Source organism: Mirounga angustirostris, unplaced genomic scaffold (assembly GCF_029215605.1).
Source record: "Mirounga angustirostris isolate CCGP_5_RB_7025 unplaced genomic scaffold, mMirAng1.0.hap1 SCAF_15, whole genome shotgun sequence".
NCBI classification, from domain to species: domain Eukaryota; kingdom Metazoa; phylum Chordata; class Mammalia; order Carnivora; family Phocidae; genus Mirounga; species Mirounga angustirostris.
Window position 1 is genome coordinate 14,255,733 of NW_026991723.1, and position 27,266 is coordinate 14,282,998.

A 27,266-nucleotide genomic window follows, 5' to 3' on the forward strand; every position below is an offset into this window, starting at 1 on the left:
TTACAACTTTGATAGTGATACTGATTTTATGTGCTATGGTGAGTGCTGTGAATTGTGTAAGAGTGATGAATCATGGACCTGTACCCCTGAAAGAATACATTATATGTTAATAAAAAAAATGTGGGACTTGGGGGCACCTGGCTAGCTCAGTTGGTAGAGCATGCAACTCTTGAGCTCAGGGTTGTGAGTTCCAAACCCCATGTTGGGTGTAGAAATTTAAAAAAAAATAAAATCTTAAAAAAAAGGTGGGGTTTCTCTTCTGTGTAGAAGCAGATATTGAACATCTTATTCTCTAGGTGACTTAATATTCCATTATCACGTTATACACGTTTTAGGAAAGGCTGAAACTCAATGGCCTGTGTGCATATCTGTGCATAGTCTCTCCTGCTTCTGCTTGTGACTGAAGCACATTTCTCTTTTAATACATGGGTGGTAGAAGTACAAGGAAGGAAGATGGGTTGCTTGCTGTTGCTTTAAATTAAGACTGTGTATTACCTTAGACTTTGATCTGATACCTTTTTTTTTTCAAAGATTTTATTTATTTATTTGAGAGAGAGCGCACAAGTGGTGGTGGGGGGGCATGGAGATTCCACATTGATCACCGAGAGCCCTCTGTGGGGCCGATCCTACGATCCCCAGATCACGACCTGAGCCGAAATCACGAGTCTCATGCTTAACAGGCAGAAACATCCAGGTGCCCCGCTTTTTTTTTTTTGCTGATCTGATACCTTTTGAGGACTTAGTTAAGATAAATGGTCTTCGAAGACCTAAAATGCAATACTCTATGACACCTTTGCAAATTTGTCGTAATTAGCACATGACTCCCTCACTTTGTCCCATTGGGTTGGGGCTAAATGAAATGATAGTGTTTTTAAATCTGCAAGGCTACCCATTAGCACTGGATCTCTAGTGACTACCCCTCAATCCTAATCTTTCCAAAAGCTCGGTTGGAAGATGCCAGCCAATCTCTTATTTTAAACACCATTTTAACTCTAATAAATATTGTTCACTCTTCAGATTTACTTCATGCCCATCATTTTTGTCTCCCCAACCAAATGTTAAGCACCGTGTGGAAGGGACTGTACATCATAAATCTTCTGAATCCTTGAGATGCCTGGCATAGTGCTGAGTACATTCGAACTCATACTTTTTTGGATTGTTCCTAGAGGCAGCAGAGAGATAATCATAATGCATGCTGTATTTAATTCTAATCCATGACACATTTTATAGTTTGACATGTTGGAAGAAGTCCTAAGCTTGGAGTCAGGGCAGCACCATAGTCTTTTCAGACTCTTGGTGTGGCTACTGAGTCACTCCATAACCATGGGTAAGTTGTATCAACTCTATAAATTAGGATAACAATAAATAACAATACCACCTTCTTGCTTATGCACAGGGATAATGTGAGAAGAAAATGAGAAGCATTAAAGGACAAATTCAGATTTTAAAAATCTATAGAAATAAAATGTAGTAGTGTTTTGTTACAGGTGATTTGCATCTTTCATTCAGGATACACCTTAATTTTATCCCTTAGCTTTTTATATTCTTGTCATCAAAAAATCTTTGTTTTCCTTTTAAGGATGAGAAAATGGGGCATCTGGGTGGCTCACTCGGTTAAATGCCTGCCTTCGGGTCAGGTCATGATCCTGGAGTCCCAGGATCGAGTCCCACATCGGGCTCCCTGCTTGGTGGGGAGTCTGCTTCTCCCTCTGACCCTCCCCGCTCTCATGCTCTCTCTCTCTCATTCTCTCTCTCAAATAAATAAATAAATATCTTAAAAAAAAAAAAGAAAATGTTCTCCACTCAAGTTAGGTAAGTCATAAGTGAATACTGAGCTCTGAACAGAATGAATCATGGCACAAACCTAATATTTTCCTTAAGTGACTTAGCTCCTGAATCAATTATCAGCATATACTGGTTATTGTTATGACATGTTAGTATGACCTGAACAAGGTGACTATCTTTGAAGAAGTTAACTAGCTTCAATATGGTAATTGTCCTCGTATATCTTCCCCCAAGTAAATGACTTACAATATTGACTTATTTTAAAAGGTAAAATCATTTGGTTTGTGGACGTTACTTACCACTTATTATGCTTGAAAGAGTTAATCCATAAAATCCTAAAATACGCTATCAAGAGGAAATGAATATTATCCTTTTTTGTTTAATACATGTTAAACAATGATCAGTCATTTTTGTCTCATTTAAGATCAATAACTTGGGGCATACCATACCAGTTGGACAAGATCTCAAATTGTGACTAACTGTTAATGAGTGCTTATAAAAGCGTCTGTTGCCTCATGACACTACACAGTTGCTGCTTGAATAGGCTCTTTGCGTTCCAATTGTACATAGTTAGTCCATTTGGCTCACCACTTAGTTACCCTTTATTGTTTAGGTCTTAGTGCATTGAAAATCTCTGAGGAGCATGGTAGAAAGTAAATCCTCTTCTTTTAGAACACTGCCTAGCAAAGATAATATTTTCTTTCCTAAGTGAGGTTTTCTTAACTTGGGAATTTCATTTTGTGTTTTTTTAAACAAATAATGTATAATACTGCAAGGTTACCTTACAAATAGGCCGGCAGGTTTGGCCCTGTTGGCAAAACAAGATACCAGTGTTAGAATTTTAGTCCAAACAGAGTACAAATTGAAATGTATACTCTGCAATTTTTTTTTTCTTTTAATATTTAGAAAACCTTGAAAGCTGTAGGGGAACACTTTCTACTTGTAACTTTAGTAGAATGCCCTAAACTAAAAGGCATCTTTTTATGGGTTCTGCCTCTGCTGCTTCTGCTTAATTGTGTGACCTCAAGCAAATCTCTTAATTCTCTGAGCCTTAGGTTTCTCATCTGCAAAATGAAGATAATTATGCCTGCCCTAGCCAAAGGAATGTTCTAAGAATAGCAGCAGAGAGAAATTTTATAAAGGATTAGACATGCGGTTTATAGGTTTATGATAGCAGTCTTCTGTGTAAAAATTAGTTTGGTATTATTTTTATAGTGAACACCAAAAATACCTGTTTTATAATAAACCGTGTAAACAAATAACACTTCCCTAGGTATGCTTTTGTCCAGACAACTGAACAAAGTACAGACATGTCCCTTGCACTCACGGACTTGAATAAGCGAAAGAATATTGACTAGGAACTATAAACAACCAGGCAGAGAGTTAAATGATAGGTACAGTAGAAGGTCTCTTGAGAAGATAGAAACTTTACCTCCTTTAATTTTGATAGAGACATTCTGTGTTAGGAGACAGTGTCTCAGGATCTCTCTTCCCTGTCCTTCCCCAAATACTCGTTACTCTTGTTAATTAAGACATTTCCTGGGGTGGCTGTGTGGCTCAGTCGGTTAAGTGTCAGCCTTTGGCTCAGGTCAGGATCCCAGGGTCCTGGGATGGAACCCCGTGTCAGGCTCCCTGCTCAGTGGGGAGTCTCTTCTCCCTCTCCCTCTACCCCTCTCTTTGCTTGTGTGCTCTCTCTTAAGTAAATAAAATCTCTATTAAAAAAAGACATTTCCTGTATTGGGGTGCCTGGCTGGCCCAGTTGAAAGAGCGTGTGACCCTTGATCTCAGGGTCGTGAGTTTGAGCCCCACGTTGGGTGTAGAGATTGTTTAAAATCTTTTTTTTTTTTAAAGGACATTTCCTGTATTTGATGATGAGAATAACACGGGGATGTGAACAGTAGAGGCAGAAAGGAAGGTTGAGAATCACTGATCTAGAAAAAGCCTGATTTCCCAGCATGTCTTTAATTTTAGATTGCCTAACTATTTGAGATTTGGTTTGCCATTTGATTCTATGACTAAGGCAGGGTTAAAACTAAGGATGATTCCCCCCCCCCTTCTTCTTTTTATTATATCTAAATGAGAAGATGGATAGTAGTGGAATCTATTGTGATAATTATTTCACAATATATGTTAATCAAACCATCATGCCTTATGCCTTAAGCTTACACAGTGATGTATGTCAATTATTTCTCAGTAAAACTGGAAAAATAGGGAAGAACAAAGAAGAAATAATTTCCTAATTTTCAAAATGTTTAGATTTGGCTTAAATTCCAGGAATAGGAATAAAGTAGAAACTACTGATACAAATTCTATTTTTCTGACTATGAGGAAGTCAGGGTAGAAAACAGTTTCTGTACAGTGTTGTATCATTGTGAACTGCATCTGAATTAAAGGACATTATACATATGAGTGAGAATCGAGGATAAATTGCATTTTGGGGTGATGTCTTTTGATATAAAATTTAGGAAAGCTTCTTAAATAATAGCTTTTCTGGATTCCTGCTTTATGTCTCTAACATAGCTTTTCCTGTCAGTTCTGAGGTCATTCTGGTGACTTAGGTATGTGATACATTATTCTAGAGAACAAGGAGGCTAGTTGTATCACTATGTGTTTCAAACATTTCTGTCATTCACTTGGTTGGACATCAGAGTGCATCTTCCCAATGAAGTGATGCTCTCGATGGTGAGAGTAGGAATCAGACTGAGATTTAGTTCCTGAAAGAGAGGCAATATGGAATACTGGGGCAGAATATGGTGTTTGGAGTCAGAGGGCTTGGTCTTGAGTCCTGGTTGTATTATTCTGTGCAGCGGTAGGTAGATTATTAAACCTGTCCAGATTTGTTTCATCTATAAAGTAGGAATAATACTATTTATCCCCCAAGGTAATTGTGAGGAAGTGATAACTTAGCTGTAAGTATGGAGTTTTAAGCAGAAGACAGTATATAAATGTCATTTATTATCATCATTTCTTACCGACACTAATGGTGTTTCAACTGTAATAATCATAACTTTCTTTCTGAGGAAAAGTATATCACCTCCTTTGTAGTAGTACTTTCAGTAGCAGAGGTGAGGTAGGGAATATACTCTTCTTTCTAGAAATGTCTACTTCCTTCCGCTGCCTACGACAGCAATTCTTAAACTTTGGCATGCTTAAGGGTCTTCTGGGAAAGCTTGTGTAAGGTGCAGAATCCCAGTTGCCAGAAATTCTCAATCAGTAGTTCTTGGGTTGAGTCCAGGAATCATCATTCTCAACAAGCCTCACAGGCAATTCCGACGTACATGGTCCTCAAACCACACCTGAGACTATTCTGGTATTTACCTTCCCCCATATTTGATAATGCTAGTCTATGTGACTAGCTTTCCAAGGATCACACTCTCTGTTTGCACATTTAGGTCTACCTTGGGAAGGTGGGAGGGGTTGTTTTTCCAGAAGCCCACCCTGTCTGAGCTCCTTCTTGCTCCAGAGCGTACCCACATCCTTCAACCACACGTTCTCAAAGCATAATCCATGCAACAGCTCCTGAGTTACAAAATCAAAATCTCAGGGAGTGGGGCCTGGAAATCTGATTTTATTTTAATTTAATTTAAATTATTTATTAAAGTTTGTTTATTTTTAGTAATCTCTATACCCCAACTTGGGGTTCGAACTCACAACGCCGAAATCTAGAGTCACATGCTCTTCTGACTAAGCCAGCTAGGTGCCCCTGGAAATACGATTTTTAAATATGTTTTCCAGTTGGGTCTTATGTACCCTGGAGTTTGAGAACTGACTTAAAAGTCACTCTTCCCCTGGAGTCTTGGCTTTGCTCCAACTCTCTTGTAGTCATCTGTTCTCTTTACTGAATCCAGATAATTTCTGTGTCTTTATTGCCTCCCATGCCTGTGCCCATCTCTATCCCCACTACCACAGCCAAATTTAGTGTTTTAGTATATAATTCTAGGTGACTATAGCAACTTCCTTACTGATCTCCATACTTCCCTCCAGTCTTGTCTTTAATTACACCTTAGGATCCTATCCAGTCAGGTCCCTTCCCTATTTAAGAGTCGAAATTCTTTAGCTTAGCAGGCAGTTCCTCTTATAGTTTAGCTCATTCCTCTCCTTCTCGTCACACCCTATTGTTCAGCTGTTGTGTTTGCAGTTTCCCAGAAGGGCCATATGCTTTCTCATGCTTCCACAAGGTCTTCCCTGTGTACTGGACTTTGTTAGGTAGAGGATGATCCCAAAGCAATTTCCCCAGTGTCAAAACTGTCTTTTCATTTGCCTGCTTACTTGCTCAAAGGCAAGGACCTTACCTTGCTCTTTTTTTAACCTTGCATCTCTAATATCTCATATGGCCCAGCCATTGTAAGTGTTGTGTACATCTTCTGAATTGAATGAGGTGGGAGATAGTACAGTGGATCTGGGGTGATTGCTTGGAAAGCAAAGCTGGAATGTGAACGAAGAATTAAACTTCAGTATGCATATACTGAGCAAAAGGAGATGCAGTGCAGGCAGAACAAAGACAGGAGGAGGCACGGTGCAATTTCTGTACTACCAGATTGGTTTACTTAGGAGTGCTTAAATGCATAGGGAGGGGGCCCCTGGGTGGCTCAGTTGTTAAGCGACTGCCTTCGGCTCAGGTCATGATCCCAGGGTCCTGGGATCGAGCCCCACATCGGGCTCCTTGCTCAACGGGGAGTCTGCTTTTCCCTCTCCACTCCCCCTGCTTGTGTTCCTTCTCTCGCTGTGTCTCTCTGTCAAATAAATAAAATCTGTAAAAAAAAAAAAAAAAAAATAAATAAATAAATGCATAGGGAGGAAAAACAGGAGATAGGACCAGAAAGAAAAGTAGGGATCAAATTGCAGAGAGTTCTGAATATCAGTCTTAGGAGTGCCTTAAAGAGTGTAGGTTTCTGGGGCGCCTGGGTGGCTCAGTCGTTAAGCGTTTGCCTTCGGCTCAGGTCATGGTCCCAGGGTCCTGGAATCGAGCCCCGCATTGGGCTCCCAGCCTGTTCCCTCTCTGGCTTGTGTCTCCCTGTCAGATAAATAAATAAAATCTTAAAAAAAAAAAGAGTGTAGGTTTCTGACTAGAGGAGAGTTATGGAGAGATGTCCATTAAAACGTAAGTGTTGATGGCTTGGTCTCCTGTTCTCTATCTTCCTCACTCCCAATCCATCTTCATTTGGGATGCTACTTCAGTAATGCAGATCAGAAATAAGGACCTGATATAAGGAAGTGGGGGGATATAAAGTAGAAGACATGGGGACATTGTGGAAAAATTGATTCTGTCAGTATTGGCATTGAAAAGGAGAGCGAGAAGTCCAAGGTGACCTGAGATTTTTGTACTTGTGCCTACAAGAAGACTTTCTAAAGATGAAGTTTGGAACAAAGGAGAAACAGATTCTATTCCTAAGATAGTGATTGCTTTTCAGTTCATGAATTTGAGATATTTCAAGGATTTGCATGAGGAGAAATGTGAATATTGCGCATGCAGTCTGAAATACCAGGACCGCCAGAGAGACAGTAGGACTGGGGACATAGGTTTGGTTATAATCTTTATTGAGTTCCTTGTTGAGGCTGTGGTTACAGGTTCAGTTGACCAAGAGTAAATACATAATGTGGAAAGAAAGGAGCACTGAGCGGGCACCTTGGTTGAAGAGACAGAGATAGAATGAGTGAGTGAGTGAATGCATGAATGGATGACTAAATAAATATTGGGGAATGGATATTTTTAAGGGGTAATCAGAGGAAGAAGCCTTAGCAAAGGATCTTGAGAAGGAGCAAATGGAGTTGGGGTTATGATCCTACTTTGTAAGGTCTTTTTTTCAGGAAAGACAAAAATTATTTTTAGATAAAACCATTGACATTTTGATCATTTATAGCAAAATTTTGAGGAAGAGAAGACTTACTTCCCATAGAACTGCTCTGATAGTAAGGCTATTTATTTCTATTTATTTATTTATAAAGATTTTATTTATTTATTTGACAGAGAGAGGCACAGCGAGAGAAGGAACACAAGCAGGGGGGTGGGAGAGGGAGAAGCAGGCTTCCCGCCAAGCAGGGAGCCCGATGCGGGGCTCGATCCTAGGACCCTGGGGTCATGACCGGAGCCGAAGGCAGACGCTGAACGACTGAGCCACCCAGGCGCCCCTATTTATTTCTATTTAGAGAAGTTGTTCTTGGGTTACTTATTTACTAAAAATGTCCCATACTTAATAATGAAGATGGCTCAAAGATACCTGGCATCACATTATCTTAAAATATTAAGTGCCCACGTTTTAATTAGAAGGCAAATCTCTCTTGTTGCCGGGAGATTATTCTTTCTAATGTTCTGCTTATCATTTGTTTTTAGCATTGTGTTGTGGGTCCTTCCATAAAAATATTTTTCTAACATCATAACATGTCCTCCCAAATTGTGCCTTTTCAAACAAAATGGACAGAATTAAAAATCTTCATACCAGAGTACTCTTTGTTGCAACGACTACACCTTTTTAAAGCTGTGATTGAGGGGTGCCTGGGTGGCTCAGTCGGATAAGCATCTGCCTTCTGCACAGGTCATGATACCAGCGTCCTGGGATCAAATCCTGCATGGGGCTCCCTGCTCAGCAGGAAGTCTGCTTCTCCCTCTCCCTCTGCCCCTCCCCCCTGCTCGCTCACTCTCTCTCAAATAAATAAATAAAATCTTTAAAAAAAAAAGATGTCATTGATCAGTTTAACAATGCAGTTTTGGTTGTTAGTATCTTTTAGAAATATTTGCTTGTTAAAATGCACAGCATTAACTTATTTTAATTTTTCTTAGAGTAAATGAGTAAATATACTTTGGGAAAAATGCTTTTTTAAATAGGTTTCTCTAACTGCCAGAAGATATTGCAACAGCATGTTTCTGCCTGTAAGCAGGTGTGACTCCACTTAAGTGTCTGTTTGCATTAGGTTTGTGAGTGAAAATCTGGGTAGTTTGCTTGGCTGCTGAAATAAATCAGTAGGTAGCTTGGGTAGTTTGTACACAGGCCCTCTCTGTATAATTCCAACGGACAATAGCTCTAGCCACTTATTGAGAGAATAGTCCTCTGTTTGGGATGATCCGGACTCATTTTATATTCAGTGTTTGGATGAAAATGGAATTGTTTATTTTCGCAGATGTCACTTGTTAAAGATTCCAGCAGTAACAAAGTGGGAGAGGGACTCAAATATTATTTCTTGAGTGTAAAAAGCTTATATTGTAAGTTTACTGAGTAAGAGGACCAGTTTGAGTATTTCTTTCTTTCTTTTTTTAAGATTTTGTTTTTTTATTTGACAGAGAGAGACAGCAAGAGAGGGAACACAAGCAGGGGGAGTGGGAGAGGGAGAAGCAGGCTTCCCGCGGAGCAGGGAGCCTGATGCAGGGCTTGATCCCAGGACCCTGGGATCATGACCTGAGCCGAAGGCAGATGCTTAATGACTGAGCCACCCAGGCTCCCCAGTTTGAGTATTTCTCATGTATATTTTCACTTCTCTCAGTTTGGTATTGATTCTTTAAGGACTTATGATTAATGTAGAGTGAATGGGAGGAGGATGGAGTAGACTTTGGGGAAGAAAATTAATTATTTTAGCTATTAGTAGATACCCCACTTTATGCTTTAGGTATCTTTTTGGTTTGTTTGTTTAGTTTTGGTTTGGTTTTTGAAAGAGAGAGAGAGCATGTGAATGTGTGCGCATGAGGGGAGGGAGGGACAGAGGGAGGGAGAGAATCCCTAGTGGACTCTATGCCCAGTGTGAAGCCCTACCCAGAGATCATGACCTGAGCTGAAATCAAGAGTCAGAAACTCAACCTACTGAGCCACCCAGGTGCCCTATTTTTTTTTTCTCCTTTTCTTTTTCTTTTGTTTTTTGTTGTTTTGGTTTTGGGGTTTTTTTTAGTGTTTTTTTTTTATTTTATTTTACTTTTTTTTAGTAATTTCTATACCCAGTATGTGGCTCAAACTCATGATCCTAAGATTAAGAGTTGCTCACTCTTCTGGCTAAGCCAGCCAGGTGCCCCTTGCTTTAGGTATCTTTTAATTAGAATTTTATATAGTAAAAAATCAAATATTGGTAACTCAGATATATATTTGATATATGTATGTATATAAAGTATTTTAGAACCCTAGAGTACTATTTTACTTAAAGGAGACTTGTCCTGAATTTTTTGTGAAAAATCATAAATGTTGGTAGCTAATCTGTAATTAGCTATATTAGACAAATGGTTTCCTAAAAAGAAGTAAGCCTATAGTAACTTTTGTTTTATATTTTTCCTTAAATGACAGTAAAACCAGTTTTACTATCAGAATGCACTTCAAAAGTATTTCTAAGCTATTTATATGACCAGCTCATTTTGTGAAATAATAAAATACATAAAAATAGTATGACTCAGTGACTTAATCCAAATAAGGTATTTCTGAGAGTAGTGGACATTCAAACTTATTACTTCTTTATCACACTAAAAAAAGTTTGTAGATTTGAAAGTTTGAAGTCACTAGAACTCAGTATTGATATCCTGGATGACATATTAGTGGTGGTCTAAATGTGATACTAAGTTGATTATAGCAGGAGTATTTTTTTTTAAGACTTTATTTTTTTGACAGAGAGTGGGACAGAGAGCAGGAGAGAAAGTGAGAGAAAACACAAGCAGGGGGAGCACCAGAGGGAGAGGGAGAAGCAGACTCCCCCCTGAGCAAGGAGCCAGATGCAGGACTCAGTCCTAGGACCCTGGGATCATGACCTGAGCCGAAGGCAGATGCTTAACCAATTGAGCCCCCCAGGCAGCCCACAAGAGTATTTTTTAATTCCCTTTCTGAAAAGAAAAATGGCAGTATTTTCTATTCTTTTTAAAATAATAACCACCTGGATAAAAAGGCAAAGCAAAATTTTATAGGCAATATTAGGAACATTTACTTCAATATCCACGTAATTATATACTTGATTCAAGAAAGGAACAATTAGGGACACTTGGCTGGCTCAGTTGGTGGAGTGGTCACTCTTGATCTTGGGGTAGTGAGTTCAAGCCTCATGTTGAGTGTGAAGCCTACTTAAAATAAAAATTAAATATATATATATTAAAAAAAATAAGGGACAGTTATTCTTTACTGTGAGTTTTTACCTCTGATAAAATTCCTGTTATTTTATTTTATTTTTTTTAAAGATTTTATTTATTTATTTGAGAGAGAGAGAATGAGAGAGAGCACATGAGAGGGGGGAGGGCCAGAGGCAGAAGCAGGCTCCCTGCCGAGCAGGGAGCCCGATGCGGGACTCGATCCAGGGACTCCAGGATCATGACCTGAGCCGAAGGCAGTCGCTTAACCAACTGAGCCACCCAGGCGCCCAAAATTCCTGTTATTTTTACTCTTTTGTTGAAATGGGACCAGAATTTATGTGTAAATATAATGTGATGAGAATTTGCAAGTTCATTAGACATTTCCTGATGTTTATAAAATAATATGTTAAAAAATATGTATATTCAGGGGAGCCTGGCTGGCTCAGTTGGTAGAGTGTGTAACTCTTGATCTTGGGGTTATGAGTTCAAGCCCCACATTGGCGTAGAGGTTACTTTAAAAAATATTTACATATCTATATCTATATTCAGTCAGGAATTGGAGACAACCAAATTGTCAAATAATAAGAAATAGGTTAAGTAAGTGACTGTACTACTCTGAGAGAATATAATGTAGTCAATAAAAACAAGCTTTCAAAATATATATTAATATGAAAAAAATAATGACAAGTTATAAAGCAACATGTACAGAAAAAAACGCAAAGTTTTATAAATATACTTAAAAGGCTGGAAATTATAGAATCTGAGTGATGGACTTTTCTTTTTTTCTTTATCTGTATTATAACATTTCTCTAATATGAATATTTTGATATAAATGCTCATATTGTTTTAAATCTATAAAATTGATCAGTAAAGTTATTTTTCATCTACAAAGGTAATTCCTATCATAAGAAAACCGTATAATCTAGTATACCATTGTTAATACACAGTAGGGAAAAGTATTAAAGGGAAAGAACCACTGTAGTTGCAAAACTAAGCAGTAAGAAGATGAACAAAGTTACAGACTGCTGGACAGAATACAAAAGGGTTTTCCATGTAAAGTTTGAACTCTGTCTTCTCCTCTGTCCCATTTCATATTTATCCACTTGCAAGGTTGAGTCCTAAAAGTGTTCTGTAAAATACTTTTAAACATGTAAATGTACTTTTAACATTTAAAAATAGGATTTGAGCTTATTCTACAAGATTTTTAATATTCTATTCTTCTAAGATATGTAAAGTCTTTATTCCTATTTTAAGTCTTTTTAACCCTTGCACGTGATTCTCTAGCAACTGAGTTAGACACCAATGCCAGAGAAAGGCATTGTAAGAGAAAACCCAAAACAACTATGGGCCAAAATCTCTCATTGAATTTAGACACAAAAATTTCAACAAAATATTAGCATATTGTATTCACCAATAAGTAAAAATACAATACATCACAGACAAGTGGGGCTTATCTCACGAATGCAATGCTCATTGTTTGGAAGATTCAATGCTGTTGAGATGTCAGTTCTCCCCCAATGTTATTCATAGTTTCAGTGTAATCCTAATCACAATCATAGCTTTTTTATCAAAATCAACAAACCAAAATGTTTATGGAAAAGCAAAGGAACTAGAATAGTCAAAACGATTTTGAAAAAGAACAGAGTTGGAGGATGCACTGTACTAATTTCAAGACCCTAAAGCAACACTAATCAAGACAAGGTGGTATGGGTGAAAGAGTACTACAGATTAATGTGATAGAATGGACGCACACATACTAAATTTTTGACAAGGATACAAATGCAATGTAGTGGTGTTGGAACGTGGACATCCATATTTAATTTATTTTTAATTTTTTAAAAGATCTTATTTATTTGACAGAGAGAGAGAGAGTGCGTGCACAGGCAGAGGGAGTGGCAGGCAGGACTTGATCCCAGGACTCTGGGATCATGACCTGAGCCAAAGGCAGCCACTTAACCTACAAGCCACCCAGGCGTCACCCATATTTAATTTAAAATGAACCTCTACTAGTGTTTTGCACCATGTAGAAAAATTAATTCAAAATGGATCATAGATTTAATGTAAAACCTAAAATTACTAAACTTCTAAGTCAAAAATATAGGTAAACATCTTCATGATTCCTCAAAGACTTCTTAGATTTGACAGAAAATGCAAGGTCTATAAAAAAAAATTGAATAAGTAAGCTCTGTGCGTCTTTCTATAATGAGTTGTTCTTCATTGAAATTACAAAATTCTTCTCTTAGAAAAGCACTGTTAAGATAATGAAAATAAAAGCACAGATTGGGAGAATATATTTGCAAAACACATTATCAAGAATATATACAGAACCCTCCTCATATCTTAATAATTAGAAAATGAACAACTCAATTGAAAACAACAGGCAAAAGATTTGAATAGACACTAAGGAAAATACATGATGGCAAGTAAGCACATGAAAAGATGTTCAACATTATTAATTATTAAGGAGATGCAAATTAAAACCATAATGAGATAATATTATACACTTATTCTAATGGCTAAAATAAAAAATATTTACCATGTCAAATACTAGAAATGATGTGGAAAAACTGAATCTTTATACATGGTTAGTGGGAATGGAAAATGGTATAGCCACTTTGAAAAAGTATTAGTTGTTTTTTTTTTAAGATTTTATTTATTTAGGGGCGCCTGGGTGGCTCAGTCGTTAAGCGTCTGCCCTCGGCTCAGGTCATGATCCCAGGGTCCTGGGATCGAGCCCCACATCAGGCTCCCTGCTCGGCGGGAAGCCTGCTTCTCCCTCTCCCACTCCCCCTGCTTGTGTTCCCTCTTTCGCTGTGTCTCTGTCAAATAAATAAAATCTTTAAAAAAAAAAAAAAGATTTTATTTATTTATTTGAGAGAGAGCACAAGTTCAGGGAGCAGCAGGAGAGGGAGAAGAAGCAGGCTCCCCGTTGAGCAGGTAACCTGATGTGGGACTCAATCCTAGGATCATGGTAAAATGACCTGAGCCGAAGGCAGACACTTAACCAAATGAGCCACCCAGGTGCCCCCAAAAAGCATTAATTTCTTATAAAATTAAGCAGAGGGGCACCTGGGTGGCTAGGTGGGCTGAGCATCCAGCTCTTGGTTTCAGCTCAGGTCATGGTCTTGGGCTCTGGAATGGAGCTCTGTGTCTGGCTCCGTGCTCAGCAGGGAGTCGGCTTGAGATTCTCTCCCTCTGCCCCACCCCCTGCTCATGTTCTCTCTCTCTCTCAAATAAATAAATAAATCTTAAAAACAAAACAAAACAAAAAGAGGGGCGCCTAGGTGACTCAGTTGTCGGGCATCTGCCTTTGGCTCAGGTCATGATCCCAGGGTCCTGGGATCCAGCCCCGCATTGGGTTCCCTGCTCGGTGGGAGGCCTGCTTCTCCCTCTCCCACTCCCCTTGCTTGTGTTCCTTCTCTCACTGTGTCTCTCTCTGTCAAATAAATAAATAAAATCTTAATTAAAAAAAAAAGAAAAAAGTTAAGCAAAAAACTGTCACAGGGACAGCTTGGGTAGGCTTTTGACTCTTCAGCTCAGGTCATGATCTTAGTTAGGGTCATGAAATTGAGCCCTGCATCAGGCTCCATGCTCAGTGCAGAGTCTGCTTGAAATTCTCTCTCCCTCTTCCTTTGCCCCTCCCCCTGCTTATGAAGGAATGTGCTCTCTTTCAAATAAATAAATAAATAAATAAAAATTTTAAAGCAAAAAAAAAAATGTTACACAATCCAACAATATTATTCTTAGGTATTAACCTAAAAGAAATAAAAAATGTCTACACAAAAACTCGTATGCTAATATTACTACCCAAAACTAGAAACAACTCAGAATGTCCTTCAAATGGTGAATGAATAAATGTTATTATAGCACATCTATACAGTGGACTGCCATTCACCAATAAAAAGGCATGAGCTCTGCAAATAGCTGTATACTTTATCCATATTCCATTTATATGACATTCTAAAAAAGGCAAAACTATAGGAACATCGGGCTCCCTGCTCCGCGGGAAGCCTGCTTCTCCCTCTCCCACTCCCCTGCTTGTATTCCCTCTTGCTGTGTCTCTCTCTGTCAAGTAAATAAATAAAATCTTAAAAAATAAAAAATCAGCATTGCCTGGGGACTGGTAGAAGGGATTGACAACAAAGGGCCATGAGACAACTTTTTAGAGTAATGAAAATATTCTATATTTTGGTTGTCAGATTCATACAACTATACATCTAAAATGGGCAAATTTTATTATATGTATATATAATATATGCATTGTACCTCAAAACTGACTTCAGCTGGTAACCATTTTATTCTTATTTTTTAAATTATTTTTTTGAGTTTATTTAGTTATTTTTGTAATCTCTACACTCAACGTGGGGCTCCAACTCATGACCCTGGGATCAAGAGTCACATGTCCTTCTGACTGAGCCAGCCAGGCACCCCCAGCTGGTAACTTTTTTTTTTTTTAAGATTTTATTTATTTATTTATTTATCTATTTATTTATTTAGTGCAAGTTGGGGGAGAGGGAGAGGGAGATAGAGAATCTCAAGCAGACTCCACACTGAGCACCGAGCCCAACGTTTGGCTCTGTCTCATGACCCTGAGATCATGACCTGAGCTGAAATCAAGAGTGGGACACTCAACTGACTGAGCCACCCAGGTACCCCCTAGCTGGTAACCTTTTTAAAAAATTTAATGAATGTACAAAGAATGATACGAGTTAACATTTACAATGATTGATTCAGGAGCACCTGGCTGGCTCAGTCAGTAGAGCATGCGACCCCTGATACCAGGGTTGTGAGTTCAAGCCCTGCATTAGGCGTAGAGCGAGCTTACTTAACTTACCAAATAAATAAGTGAGTAGATAAAATAATTGATTCAGGCAAAGGGTCTTGAATGGGTGCTAAACCATGAGATGAAATGTATTGTGGAACAGTATATTGGCATGACCCGCATAGGTTATTGGTAATCTTTATAATTGGAGGAGATTAGAGGAGTCACCATCTTAACCAAATCAAATTTCATATCCCTGACTAGGTGAGAACTGGACATTTTGTGCCTCCTGTGGGGGAGTAATATGAAGTGTGCAGCAATAGCAAATATGAACTACTCTTATCAAAAAATGTGACACCTGGATCTAAGCAAGCCTTTAAACCTAACTTCCATTTTATGGAAGTATGATAAAGCAATGAGTTAAATTACACCGTGAATAAACAATCAGACATACGCAGAATGTGGGATGTTTTCAAAGACCACTTGCCTGCTATTTTCAAAAATATTAGTACAGTAGAGGATAAAAGAGGGAAATCCTGGGACGCCTGGGTGTCTCAGTCAGTTAAGCGTCTGACTCTTGATTTTGGCTCAGGTTGTGATCTTAGGGTTGTGAGATCGAGCCCTCTGTCATTGGGCTTTGTGCTGGGCATGAAGCCTGCTTAAGGTTCTCTCTCTCTCCTTTCCCTCTGCCCCTCCCCCTTAATCTCTGTCTCTTAAAAAAAGAAAAAAAAAAAGAAATCCTTTTAGAACAGAAGAAAGATAACTATTGAACAGTACTTGAATACTGATTTAGAGGGCAGGGGGCAGGTGAGGAAATTTCAGTGTAGACTGGCTACAGTCAATGACATAGAGAGTTATTTTTCATTTTTTCTGAAGTGTAACAGTAGTGTGGTTAATTAAGAGAAAGTATTTCTAGGATATATATGATTAAGAGGTAAAGCATCCTGGGCGCCTGGGTGGCTCAGTTGGTTAAACGACTGCCTTCGGCTCAGGTCATGATCCTGGGGTCCTGGGATCGAGGCCCGCATTGGGCTCCCTGCTCAGCGGGGAGTCTGCTTCTCCCTCTGACCCTCCCCCCCTCATGCTCTCTCTATCTCATTCTCTCTCAAATAAATAAAATCTTTAAAAAAAAAAAAAAGAGGTAAAGCATCCTGATGTCTGCAGCTTAGTTTAAGTGTACACACACATAGAAAACAGGTTAAAAAATGTTAAGAGCTGTTTCTAGATAACGTGTATATGGCTATGCATTAGTATTGTTTTAACTTCTTTCTGCATGTTTGAAATTTTTCATAATAGAGGTGGATGTTTTTAGAACTCGGTTAAGAGAAATACTACGTATGATGACCTTATTATATGTGGTGCATTCCTGTAGATCCTATTAATATCAGGCATCTGTACATACATTGTACCCCCGAGAACAACTTTTACCGAACTGTGTTTTACATTATGTAACACCAGACTACTTGGAGAACCCTGGTAGAAAACAGCTCTGTGAAATGCTTTATATTGTAAGGGTGTTGTTGAGAGCATGGCTTACTGTATCATATGGGGTTCTTTCAGGGAAAGACCAGATTTTGGGTTTCGGTAACCAGAATAGTTGTACTACTTCCAAGAAACTGGATTTTGGGCATGTTACAGGCATTGAAGCAGGTAAGGGAATGGAGCTCATGTTTTACTGGCTGCTAGAAAGCTTGGATTTCACTCGTGGTCCATCTCTAGCAAGTACACTTTCCAGCTGCACTCCTGAGTGCTTCATCATTTTCCTTGCCTGCCTTCATTTTCCCTTAAATATGATTCCCTCATCTGTTTTTGGCTGTATTGATTTTGTTTTTTTTTAAAGGTTTTATTTATTTATTTGTCAGAGAGGGAGCACAAGCTGGGGGAATGACAGGCAGAGGGAGAAGCAGGCTCCTTGCTGAGCAGGGAGCCAGACACGGGGCTCCATCCCAGGACCCGGGGATCATGACCTGAGCCAAAGGCAGATGCTTAACCGACTGAGCCACCCAAGTGTCCCGGTTGTACTGATTTTGAAGATACTTTATGCCCAACCTTGTTCTGGCCATATTAAAAGGATTTAAAACAAAATAGTTTATGATTTGAAAGTCACAACCTAAAAGAGATTTTGGGGGCGCCTAGGTGGCTCAGTGGGTTAAGCGACTACCTTTGGCTCAGGTCATGATCCTGGAGTCCTGGGATCAAGTCCCACCTCAGGCTCCCAGCTCAGTGGGGAGCCTGCTTCTCCCTCTGACCCTCTCCCCTCTCATGCTGTTTCTCTCTCTCTCTCTCTCTCTCTCTCAAATAAATAAATAAATAAATAAAATCTAAAAAAAAAAAAGACAGATTTTTAATGTTATTATTATTAATCATATAAGTTCTTGCTCCCAAATCTAGAGATCCTTTATCCTCTAGCCAAATTTAGAATAAGGGAATATTAATAGAAAATTTAAAAAATATGTACCTTTAAGTATAAATAGGATATAAAAATCCTATTTTCTGGAGTAATACTGTTGTAGCTATATTAGCTCGAGAACCTTATTTTGGGGGAAGGGGTAATGCAGGGGGAAGAACAAGGCCATTTCTTGGATATGGATTTTCAGCGGCAGTTAGAATTGGCATTTTCCTTGACTTTAATTTAGTTTTTTAATTCTTTTTTTTTCAATTAATGAAGGGAAGTAAAATATACCATTGTTTACCATTAGCATTTCTTAAAGAAATAAGTACCAAAAAAAAAATCCTAATGAAAAATTATTAGTTGTTCTTGAGTGGTATTCAAATTCCTTTCCCCCATAATAGTATCTTCCTTCTGTTAAAGGGTACTTTATATTTTATAAAGTATTTTTCAGTATCAGCCTGTTGATACAGATATTATATTTGCAGTTTGCCTCTTGGGTGGTAAAGTCCTCATCTAATTTCTTCTTGAGATTGCTGTATTACATTTTAAAAGATGCCTTGTCTGACAACAGAATGTTTACAGGAGGAATAACAACATTTACTATAAAATATGTGGTATGAATCAATGATGGCTAAGACTTTACATATATATTAAGTAAGAGTGTCTTTTGATACACCCTAAGTTTATTCTAACTTAAAAGGAAGTGTTCAATTTATAAATAAGATTTTCTTCTTTAGCTAAGATTCCTAAGTTCAGTGGAATTGTCTCTGAAGTTTTTTCCCTTTAAAGGTTTGCAAAGTAGCTTCTTAAACAAAATGATCTTTAAAGGCTTTTTTGTACTTATAAAACTAAGTTTTGATTTTATATTTGGACATGCTTAAATCTTAACCTTAATAACCTATGCTTTCTACCAGGAGGATTATGCTAAAATTAATTGCAAAAACAAGGTTAGTTGTAAACATAGGTGTGAGTAAGGCAAGATTGCCATCTTCTTTGCTCCGGCAGAGTAATTCCTAGAACTAGGATTTAGCTTTCATTGCTTATATCACTTGGAATTCACTTTTTCTAGTTTGCCAAAATACAGTAAGACAAGGTGCACAATTTTCTTTCTTTTTGCAACTCTTTTCAAGTGAAAGTGCCATTCATTTTCATTCTTACTCTGATTCATTTCTTAACACATGAAAATCAAATTCAGTTTTGTAGTAGTGCCTGTTAGTCATGTGAACTTTCTGCAACATCTCCATTTATACGGTTTCACACATCACTCATAGGACAAGTTTCCACAAAGACCTGTTTTGTTCCATTGTCCGATCCACCCTGAAGAAACCAGTTTCCAAGCTATGTGCAGCTTTGTAAATCAAGATGAACTGGTCAGAAATTGGATACAGAAACAGAAAGAAACCAAATAATGCTTCCCAGTTAACAAGCAGAGTTTGTTATATATAATAAAATTGCAAGTAACAAAATGTTTTGCCTTCTAAGAATATTCTATTAAGAAAGTTCATATCACATTCATATTGTAATCATAGTTCAAGTCATTTGTTTGTTTCCATTACTGTTAGAGTTAGGAAAATATAAGTAATGCTTTTTGTAAGATACTCTAGGCAACAGACGGCAGTGAGAACAAATGATGAAATGTGAATTTTAGTTCTGGGTATTTCTTAGCAAGTCTTATGTGAGTAGCTATGTATCAAGTTTGATGAGAAGAGGAGTTTGGTATTGGACACAGATTTCCTTCTTTCTGGCAACATTTAGCAGTAGCAAGGAATGTAGTGTCGTGTGGAATTTATTTTTCCAGGGATTCTCCATCTAGGTCAGGGGGAAAGGAATACCCATACACAATTCCTAGGTAACAATATGTTTTTCACCATAGTGGTAAAATCAAATATAATGTATTCACAGCTTAATTTGTGGCTTTTGTAAAGACCCTTGAAATATTTTCTCCATGAGTAAATGTTTTGTCAAATTATTTTACCTTCTTTAGAACTTTAAAGAGTATAAAGCAGTGTTCCAAAGTTTTGGTTTTTTTTTTTTTCCCAATGATCTTTAAACTTCATGCTTTTAACTTAGCATCTGATAACCTCCCAAAGAATCTGCATCTTTTGTGATCCTTTTCTTTCTCCTCCTGAGAAATTAAGAAAGGAAACAAAGGAAGCAAAGAAAACATAAAATGTCCTCTACTCATTATTCCAACAATAGGCAAACACCAGGCTTCCATAGCCAAAGTAAGTTAGAGAATTCTCAGAGTACTTAGTGCAAATAAATAGTCTGGGTCCTGAATCACATGAATATGTTATAGAGCGTAAAACTGTTGGGGAGAACACATGATACATTTAAATTTTTTTCATCCTCCTAATTTCCCAACACGTTCTGAGAAGGAAATCATAATAAATATGGGATGTTTTTTCCCCCATAAAGCCCTTTCCCACCATAGATACTCCCATGCACACATTTATTTTCTGTTTTGAAGAAGTCAGATTAGCAAGGCAACTTTTCTGAAACATTTCTTCTTTACTTGAGAATAGAAAAGTATTAAATTGAAGAATTAAATGCCTTTGTGCTTCCAGCTGCTTTTCCCTGACACTTCTTTCTTAGGTGTCATGGTCTCCGCTCTCCCCTGCAGACTGACAGTTTAGGACTATAATTTCTCAGTGTATTTTCTTATTTCTCATTTGGTAAGATTTGAATTGTTGGAAACAGTAGTCTTAAAATATGCATTAGGTTTTCTTCTTTATTATTGCATTTTTATTGAGGTATAACCCACATACTGTAAAAGGCACATATCTTGACTGTACAAATTTGAGTTTTAACATTTGCACACATCAGAATCAATGGGAAGGGCTTTCTAAAATATTCCTGCCAAGAGGTTAAAAAGTTTCTTGGATGATTCTGAGCTACACCTAGTTAAGAATCTTTGCCTTTGTAAAGAACCAACTTGAGTAATACACATAAAAATACGTGGTGTATCATAAAATGTTATGCAGATTAAATTTAGGTTACTATTTAAAAAAACTTAAATTTCTCATGTGCCTTTTTCATGGGGTTTGCAATGCTGGTTCACAGGTGAAATTCTTACTTTGTTTTTCTGTTTGTTTTTAAGAAAATTAATGCAAAACTTCATGATGGAGTTTGTCAGCACTGTAAAGAAGTTCTTGAATGGCGTGTAAAATATAGCAAATATAAACCATTGTCAAAGCCTAAAAAATGGTGAGTTATGTTTCTTAATTATCTTACCAATAATATATGTATAATAGTTTATTATTTCATTCCCTGATACTCAAAATTGCATCCAACTAAATATTAAGGTAGATGGAGAAAAAATCCCATTCTCCCATGTAGAATTTCATCTTACATGCTGATTCCTGCTTTATAAAATGGATGCATCCTTTCCCATCCCATTCGTTATTTTCTTTTAAAGATTTTATATTAAAGATTTTATTTATTTATTTGAGAGAGAGAGAGAATGAGAGAGAGCACATGAGAGGGGGGAGGGTCAGAGGGAGAAGCAGACTCCCTGCAGAGCAGGGAGCCCAATGCGGGACTCGATCCCGGGACTCCAGGATCATGACCTGAGCCGAAGGCAGTCGCTTAACCAACTGAGCCACCCAGGCGCCCAAGATTTTATTTATTTATGTGTCAGAGAGAGAGAGAGAGCAGGGGATGGGGAGAGTGAGAGAGAGAGACAAAGAGCACAAGCAGGGGGAGGGGCAGAGGGAGAGGGAGAAGCAGACTCCCTGCTGAGCAGGAAGCCCCGACCCTAAGGCAGATGCTTAACCAACTGAGCCACCCAGGTGCCCCTTTTCAGTCTTTTTTTCATATTCTTTAGCATTTCCTTGCAAAAGAAGATACTTTTAAACAAATCTGATGAGTTTTATGCTCACTGGCCCAAATTAGCCATAGGGAAGTTTGGCAACTGTTGGTGCTATCCAAGGCTAGATTTCCATGAACAAATTAACTGTGTTTTCTGCTGTATTCTCTGTAGCTGGTTGTGCTATGTATAAGCCATGTAGTTTTAGTTTATAGGCCTATTATATTATATGTAGCTTTCTAGGGGCACCTGGCTGGCTCAGTTGGTGGAGAATGCGACTCTTGATCTTGAGGTTGTGAGTTAGAGCCCCGTATTGGGTGTAGAGACTCCCTAAAAAATAAAAATCTTTTTAAAAAAGCGATTCCTCTCTAAATGTTGGTATAACTTTGGGTGCCTGGCTGGCTCAGTCAGAAGAGCATGGGACTCTTGATCTCGGGGTCATGAGTTCAAGCCCCATGTTGGGTGCAGGAATTACTCAAAATAAATATATTCAAAAATTTTAAAAAACTCTTAAAAAAAAAAAGAATAGTTGGATGTGGACATCTAGACTCAAAGGTCAGCAACTCTGTCCTGTCTTGGAGTCATTGAAGTCCTTGGAGTCAAGAAAGCTCATGATAATGTTGCCACTACCTAGGTAGTACAGTGACCCAGAGCTCTTTGAGAAACTTGAGGTAGGTCAAGGAAATGAAGCCTCAGGAGCTGCTATTCCCCATCACCCTAAGGCAGATGAGGTTAGCCACAGAATAGCTCACGATGAGTGCAAAATGAAGGAAACTTAATATTGTACAAATTCCCAATTACAGATAACAAGACATTCAAGCCTAAAGGAAGATCTTTAGGAATAAAGAAGCCCAAGCTAATGTGGAACAAATGATTATTCATGAGAGATCAAGAAACTGCTAGGTTTAAAAAAAAATTTTTTTTATTAACATATAATGTATTTTTTAAATTTTATTTTATTATTTTGTTAGTCACCATACATTACATCATTAGTTTTTGATGTAGTGTTCCATGATTCATTGTTTGCATATAACTCCCAGTGTCCATGCAGAACGTGCCCTCTTTAATTCCCATCACCAGGCTAACCCATCCCCCCACCCCCCTCCCCTCTAGAACCCTCAGTTTGTTTCTCAGAGTCCATAGTCTCTCATCGTTCGTCTCCCCCTCCGATTTCCCCCCTTTCATTCTTCCCCTCCTGCTATCTTCTTTTATTTTAAACATATAATGTATTATTTGTTTCAGAGGTACAGGTCTGTGATTCATCAGTCTTACACGATTCACAGCGCTCGCCATAGTACTTACCCTCCCCAATGTCCATTACCCAGCCACCCCATCCCTCTCACCCCCCACCACTCGAGCAACCCTCAGTTTGTTTCCTGAGATTAAGAGTCTCTTATGGTTTGTCTCCCTCTCCGGTTTCATCTTGTTTCATTTTTCCCTCCCTTCCCCTATGATCCTCTGTCTCGTTTCTCAAATTCATTGTATCAGTGAGATCATATGATACTTGTCTTTCTCTGGTTGACTTATTTCACTTAGCCTAATACCCTTTAGTTCCATCCACGTCGTTGCAAATGGCAAGATTTCATTTTTTTTTTTTTAAGATTTTATTTATTTATTTGAGAGAGAGAGAGTGAGAGAGAGAGCGCAAGAGGGGGTAGGGTTAGAGGGAGAAACAGACTCCCTGCCGAGCAGGGAGCCCGATGTGGGACTCGATCCCAGGACTCCGGGATCATGACCTGAGCCGAAGGCAGTCGCTTAACCAACGGAGCCACCCAGGCGCCCCAAGATTTCATTTTTTGATGGTTGCATAATATTCCATTTTATGTATATACCACATCTTTTTTTTTTTTTAAGATTTTATTTATTTATTTGACAGAGAGAGACACAGCGAGAGAGGGAACACAAGCAGGGGGAGTGGGAGAGGGAGAAGCAGGCCTCCTACGGAGCAGGGAGCCTGATGTGGGGCTTGACCCCAGGATCCTGGGAACATGACCTGAGCCGAAGGCAGATGCTTAACAGCTGAGCCACTCAGGCGCCCCTATACCACATCTTCTTTATCCATTCATCTGTTGATGGACATCTAGGCTCTTAACATACTTTGGCTATCGTGGACATTGCTGCTATACATATCGAGGTGCACGTGCCCCTTTGGATCACTACATTTGTACCTTTGGGGTAAATACCCAGTAGTGCAATTGCTGGGTCATAGGGTAGCTCTATTTTCAACTTTCTGAGGAACCTCCATACTGTTTTGCAGAGTGGCTGCACCAGCTTGCATTCCCACCAACAGTGTAGGAGGGTTCCCCTTTCTCCGCATCCCCGCCAACATCTGTCGTTTCCTGACTTCTTAATTTTAGCCATTCTGACTGGTGTGAGGTGGTATTTCATTGAGGTTTGGATTTGGATTTCCCTGATGCTGAGCGATGTTGAGCACTTTTTCGTGTGTTTGTTAGCCATTTGGATGTCTTCTTTGCAGAAATGTCTGTTCATGTGTCTACCCATATCTTGATTGGATTCTTTGTTCTTTGGGTGTTGAGTTTGATAAGTTCTTTATAGATTTTGGATACTGGCCCTTTATCTGATATGTCATTTGCAAATATCTTCTCCCATTCTGTCAGTTGTCTTTTGGTTTTGTTGATCGTTTCCTTTGCTATGCAAAATCTTTTTATCTTGATGAAGTCCCAATAGTTCATTTTTGCCCTTGCTTTCCTTGCATTTGGTGATATTTCTAGGAAGAAGTTGCTGCGGCGAGGTTGAAGAGGTTGCTGCCTGTGTTCTCCTTTAGGATTTTGATGGATTCCTGTCTCACATTTAGGTCTTTCATCCATTTTGAGTCTATTTTTGTGTGTCGTATAAGGGAATGGTCTATTTTCATTCTTCTGCATGTGGCTGTCCAATTTTCCCAACACCATTTGTTGAAGAGACTGTCTTTTTTCCATTGGACATTCTTTCCTGCTTTGTCGAAGATGAGTTGACCATAGAGTTGAGGGTCCATCTCTGGGCTCTCTATTCTGTTCCATTGATCTGTGTGTCTGTTTTTGTGCCAGTACCATACTGTCTTGATGATGACAGCTTTGTAATAGAGCTGGAAGTCCGGAATTGTGATGCCACCAGCTTTGCTTTTCTTTTTCAACATTCCTCTGGCTATTCGGGGTCTTTTCTGGTTCCATACAAATTTTAGGATTATTTGTTCCATTTCTTTGAAAAAAGTTGATGGTAGTTTGATAGAGATTGCATTAAATGTGTAGATTGCTCTAGGTAACATAGACATTTTCACAATATTTGTTCTTCCAGTCCATGAGCATGGAACGTTTTTCCATTTCTTTGTGTCTTCCTCAATTTCTTTCATGAGTATTCTATAGTTTTCTGAGTACAGATCCTTTGTCTCTTTGGTTAGATTTATTCCTAGGTATCTTATGGTTTTGGGTGCAATTGTAAATGGGATTGACTCCTTCATTTCTCTTTCTTCTGTCTTGTTGTTGGTGTATAGAAATGCAATTGATTTCTGTGCATTGATTTTATATCCTGCCACTTTACTAAATTCCTGTATGAGTTCTGGCAGTTTTGGGGGGAGTCTTTTGGGTTTTCCACATAAAGTATCATATCGTCTGCAAAAAGTGAGAGTTTGACTTCTTCTTTGCCGATTTGGATGCCTTTTATTTCTTTTTGTTGTCTGATTGCTGAAGCTAGGACTTCTAATACTATGTTGAATAGCAGTGGTGATAGTGGACATCCCTGCCGCGTTCCTGACCTTAGGGGGAAAGCTCTCAGTTTTTCCCCATTGAGAATGATATTCGCTGTGGGTTTTTCATAGATGGCTTTTATAATATTGAGGTATGTACCCTCTATGCCTATACTCTGAAGAGTTTTGATCAAGAAAGGATGCTGTACTTTGTCAAATGCTTTGTCTGCATCTATTGAGAGGATCATATGATTCTTGTTCTTTCTTTTGTTAATGTATTGTATTACATTGATTGATTTGTGGATGTTGAACCAACCTTGCAGCCCAGGAATAAATCCCACTTGGTCGTGGTGAAAGGAAAACTGCTAGTTAAACCAAGGTCTGAACATGTTACTGAAGACATCACCTGCCTGGCCTAGAATATCATGAATTTCAAATTACACTGAACACATGGCACATTAGGCATATTGGAAAGCCTTAGCTTTCAAAGTCTAATCCAGGATTGGGAGTGTCATAGAAAGTAGAACTCACCTATATCCACGTTGCATTCTTTGCATATTAATACGTTACTAACATTGTAAGGGATTTAAGTGCATTGATGAAAGATGCTGATGGTAACATAACTTTTTTAGAAACTTTGAATGTTTTACTCAAGCTAATCTTGCTTAGAAGTTAAATTTGTCCTTTGTCAGGATTTGTATGAGAAGTTTTCTTTGACACCATGAATATTGTCATTGATTAAAATGTTGAGTATTATTTTACTTGTCTAGCTGTCTCTTGCCACAGATTATGTAGCCAAATGATGTACATAAGGAAAAGTTCAACAGAACATAAAATGTGAGAGGAGGAAGGGCTATTTATAGGTGACATTTCTTTTGGAATGAAGTAATATTCTGAATATTGGGAAAATTGAAGCTCTTTTATCTTATTTGTTAGGCTTGTAATCATCAAAACCACAGATGATTAGCAAATTTCCATTGCCCCTGCGATTTAATCCCAAATGTTAGACCCAAAAAAGAATTAGACATCTAAACCCTTCCACGTTGTCTGTTTTGACCATGGAAGCAAAAATTATATCGTGTTTGTACTTGGCAGAAAATGTTTCATGTTTCCTTTTCAGTGAGGTGACATGCTACAGGATATTTATAATCATTTTCTTTATAATACTTTCTCCCCATTACTGAAAACAACCCTGGACCATGCCCAGAGACTTTTTGGAAAAGATGTCCTAACTGGAGCTGGAAGAGCTGAAAACTATGTATTTGCTAGAGGGGGATGGGATGATGGTCGTGAGAGGGAAGGGGTAAAAAGGCAGGTCATCCATTAGTGCTATGTAAACAGTGTGATCCTGGTACCACCCTTGGATATAAGGTAGTTTTAAATATCTTCGAATACTCCAATCATCAGATCTTTATAGAAATAAAGTGAAAGGCTTGTAAAGATAATGCCCAGCTTTTCACAGCTTCTCTTCTCTGTAAAAGAGCTGAGATGAGCCACCAGCTTGTTTTATGCCCTGCCACTTAATCAGAGGTCAGGCTAGTCTGTAGTAGGATTCCCAGTCATTTTGACTTATGTCTTTTGATTTCAAGGGGCGTCCCTGCTAATCCCTGGTTGCGGGGCTGCTGTGGTGCCACCAACATCTCCTGGGCACCTTAATGGTCTAATTTAATCATTATTAGACTTAAAAATTACTTATATATGTAAGAATTGTAGATCAGAATGAGTCTAAATCTTTTTGTATAAAACCTCATTTTTCAAGGGCCCTGATTTTGACTTTTGAAAAAGAAACCCAAAGATAAATTAAAAGCA

General features: G+C 38.4%; 1 protein-coding gene across 5 annotated transcripts in view; it reads left to right on the forward strand.

The window, feature by feature from the left end:
* CUNH9orf85 (chromosome unknown C9orf85 homolog) overlaps positions 1 to 27,266 on the forward strand; it is a 137,337-nt gene that overhangs the window by 17,276 nt on the left and 92,795 nt on the right. For 4 of the 5 annotated variants that reach the window (XR_010407725.1, XR_010407724.1, XM_054509171.2 and 1 more), the window contains exon 2: positions 21,068 to 21,174. Coding sequence is in view for 3 of the 5 variants with exons in the window: in XM_054509171.2 (XP_054365146.1) it covers positions 21,068 to 21,174 (107 nt within the window). In the remaining 2 variants the exon portion in view is untranslated. Of the gene's footprint in view, positions 1 to 17,135; positions 17,226 to 21,067; positions 21,175 to 27,266 lie in introns of all 5 variants that reach the window. The other variant, XM_054509170.2, reaches the window with a different exon arrangement.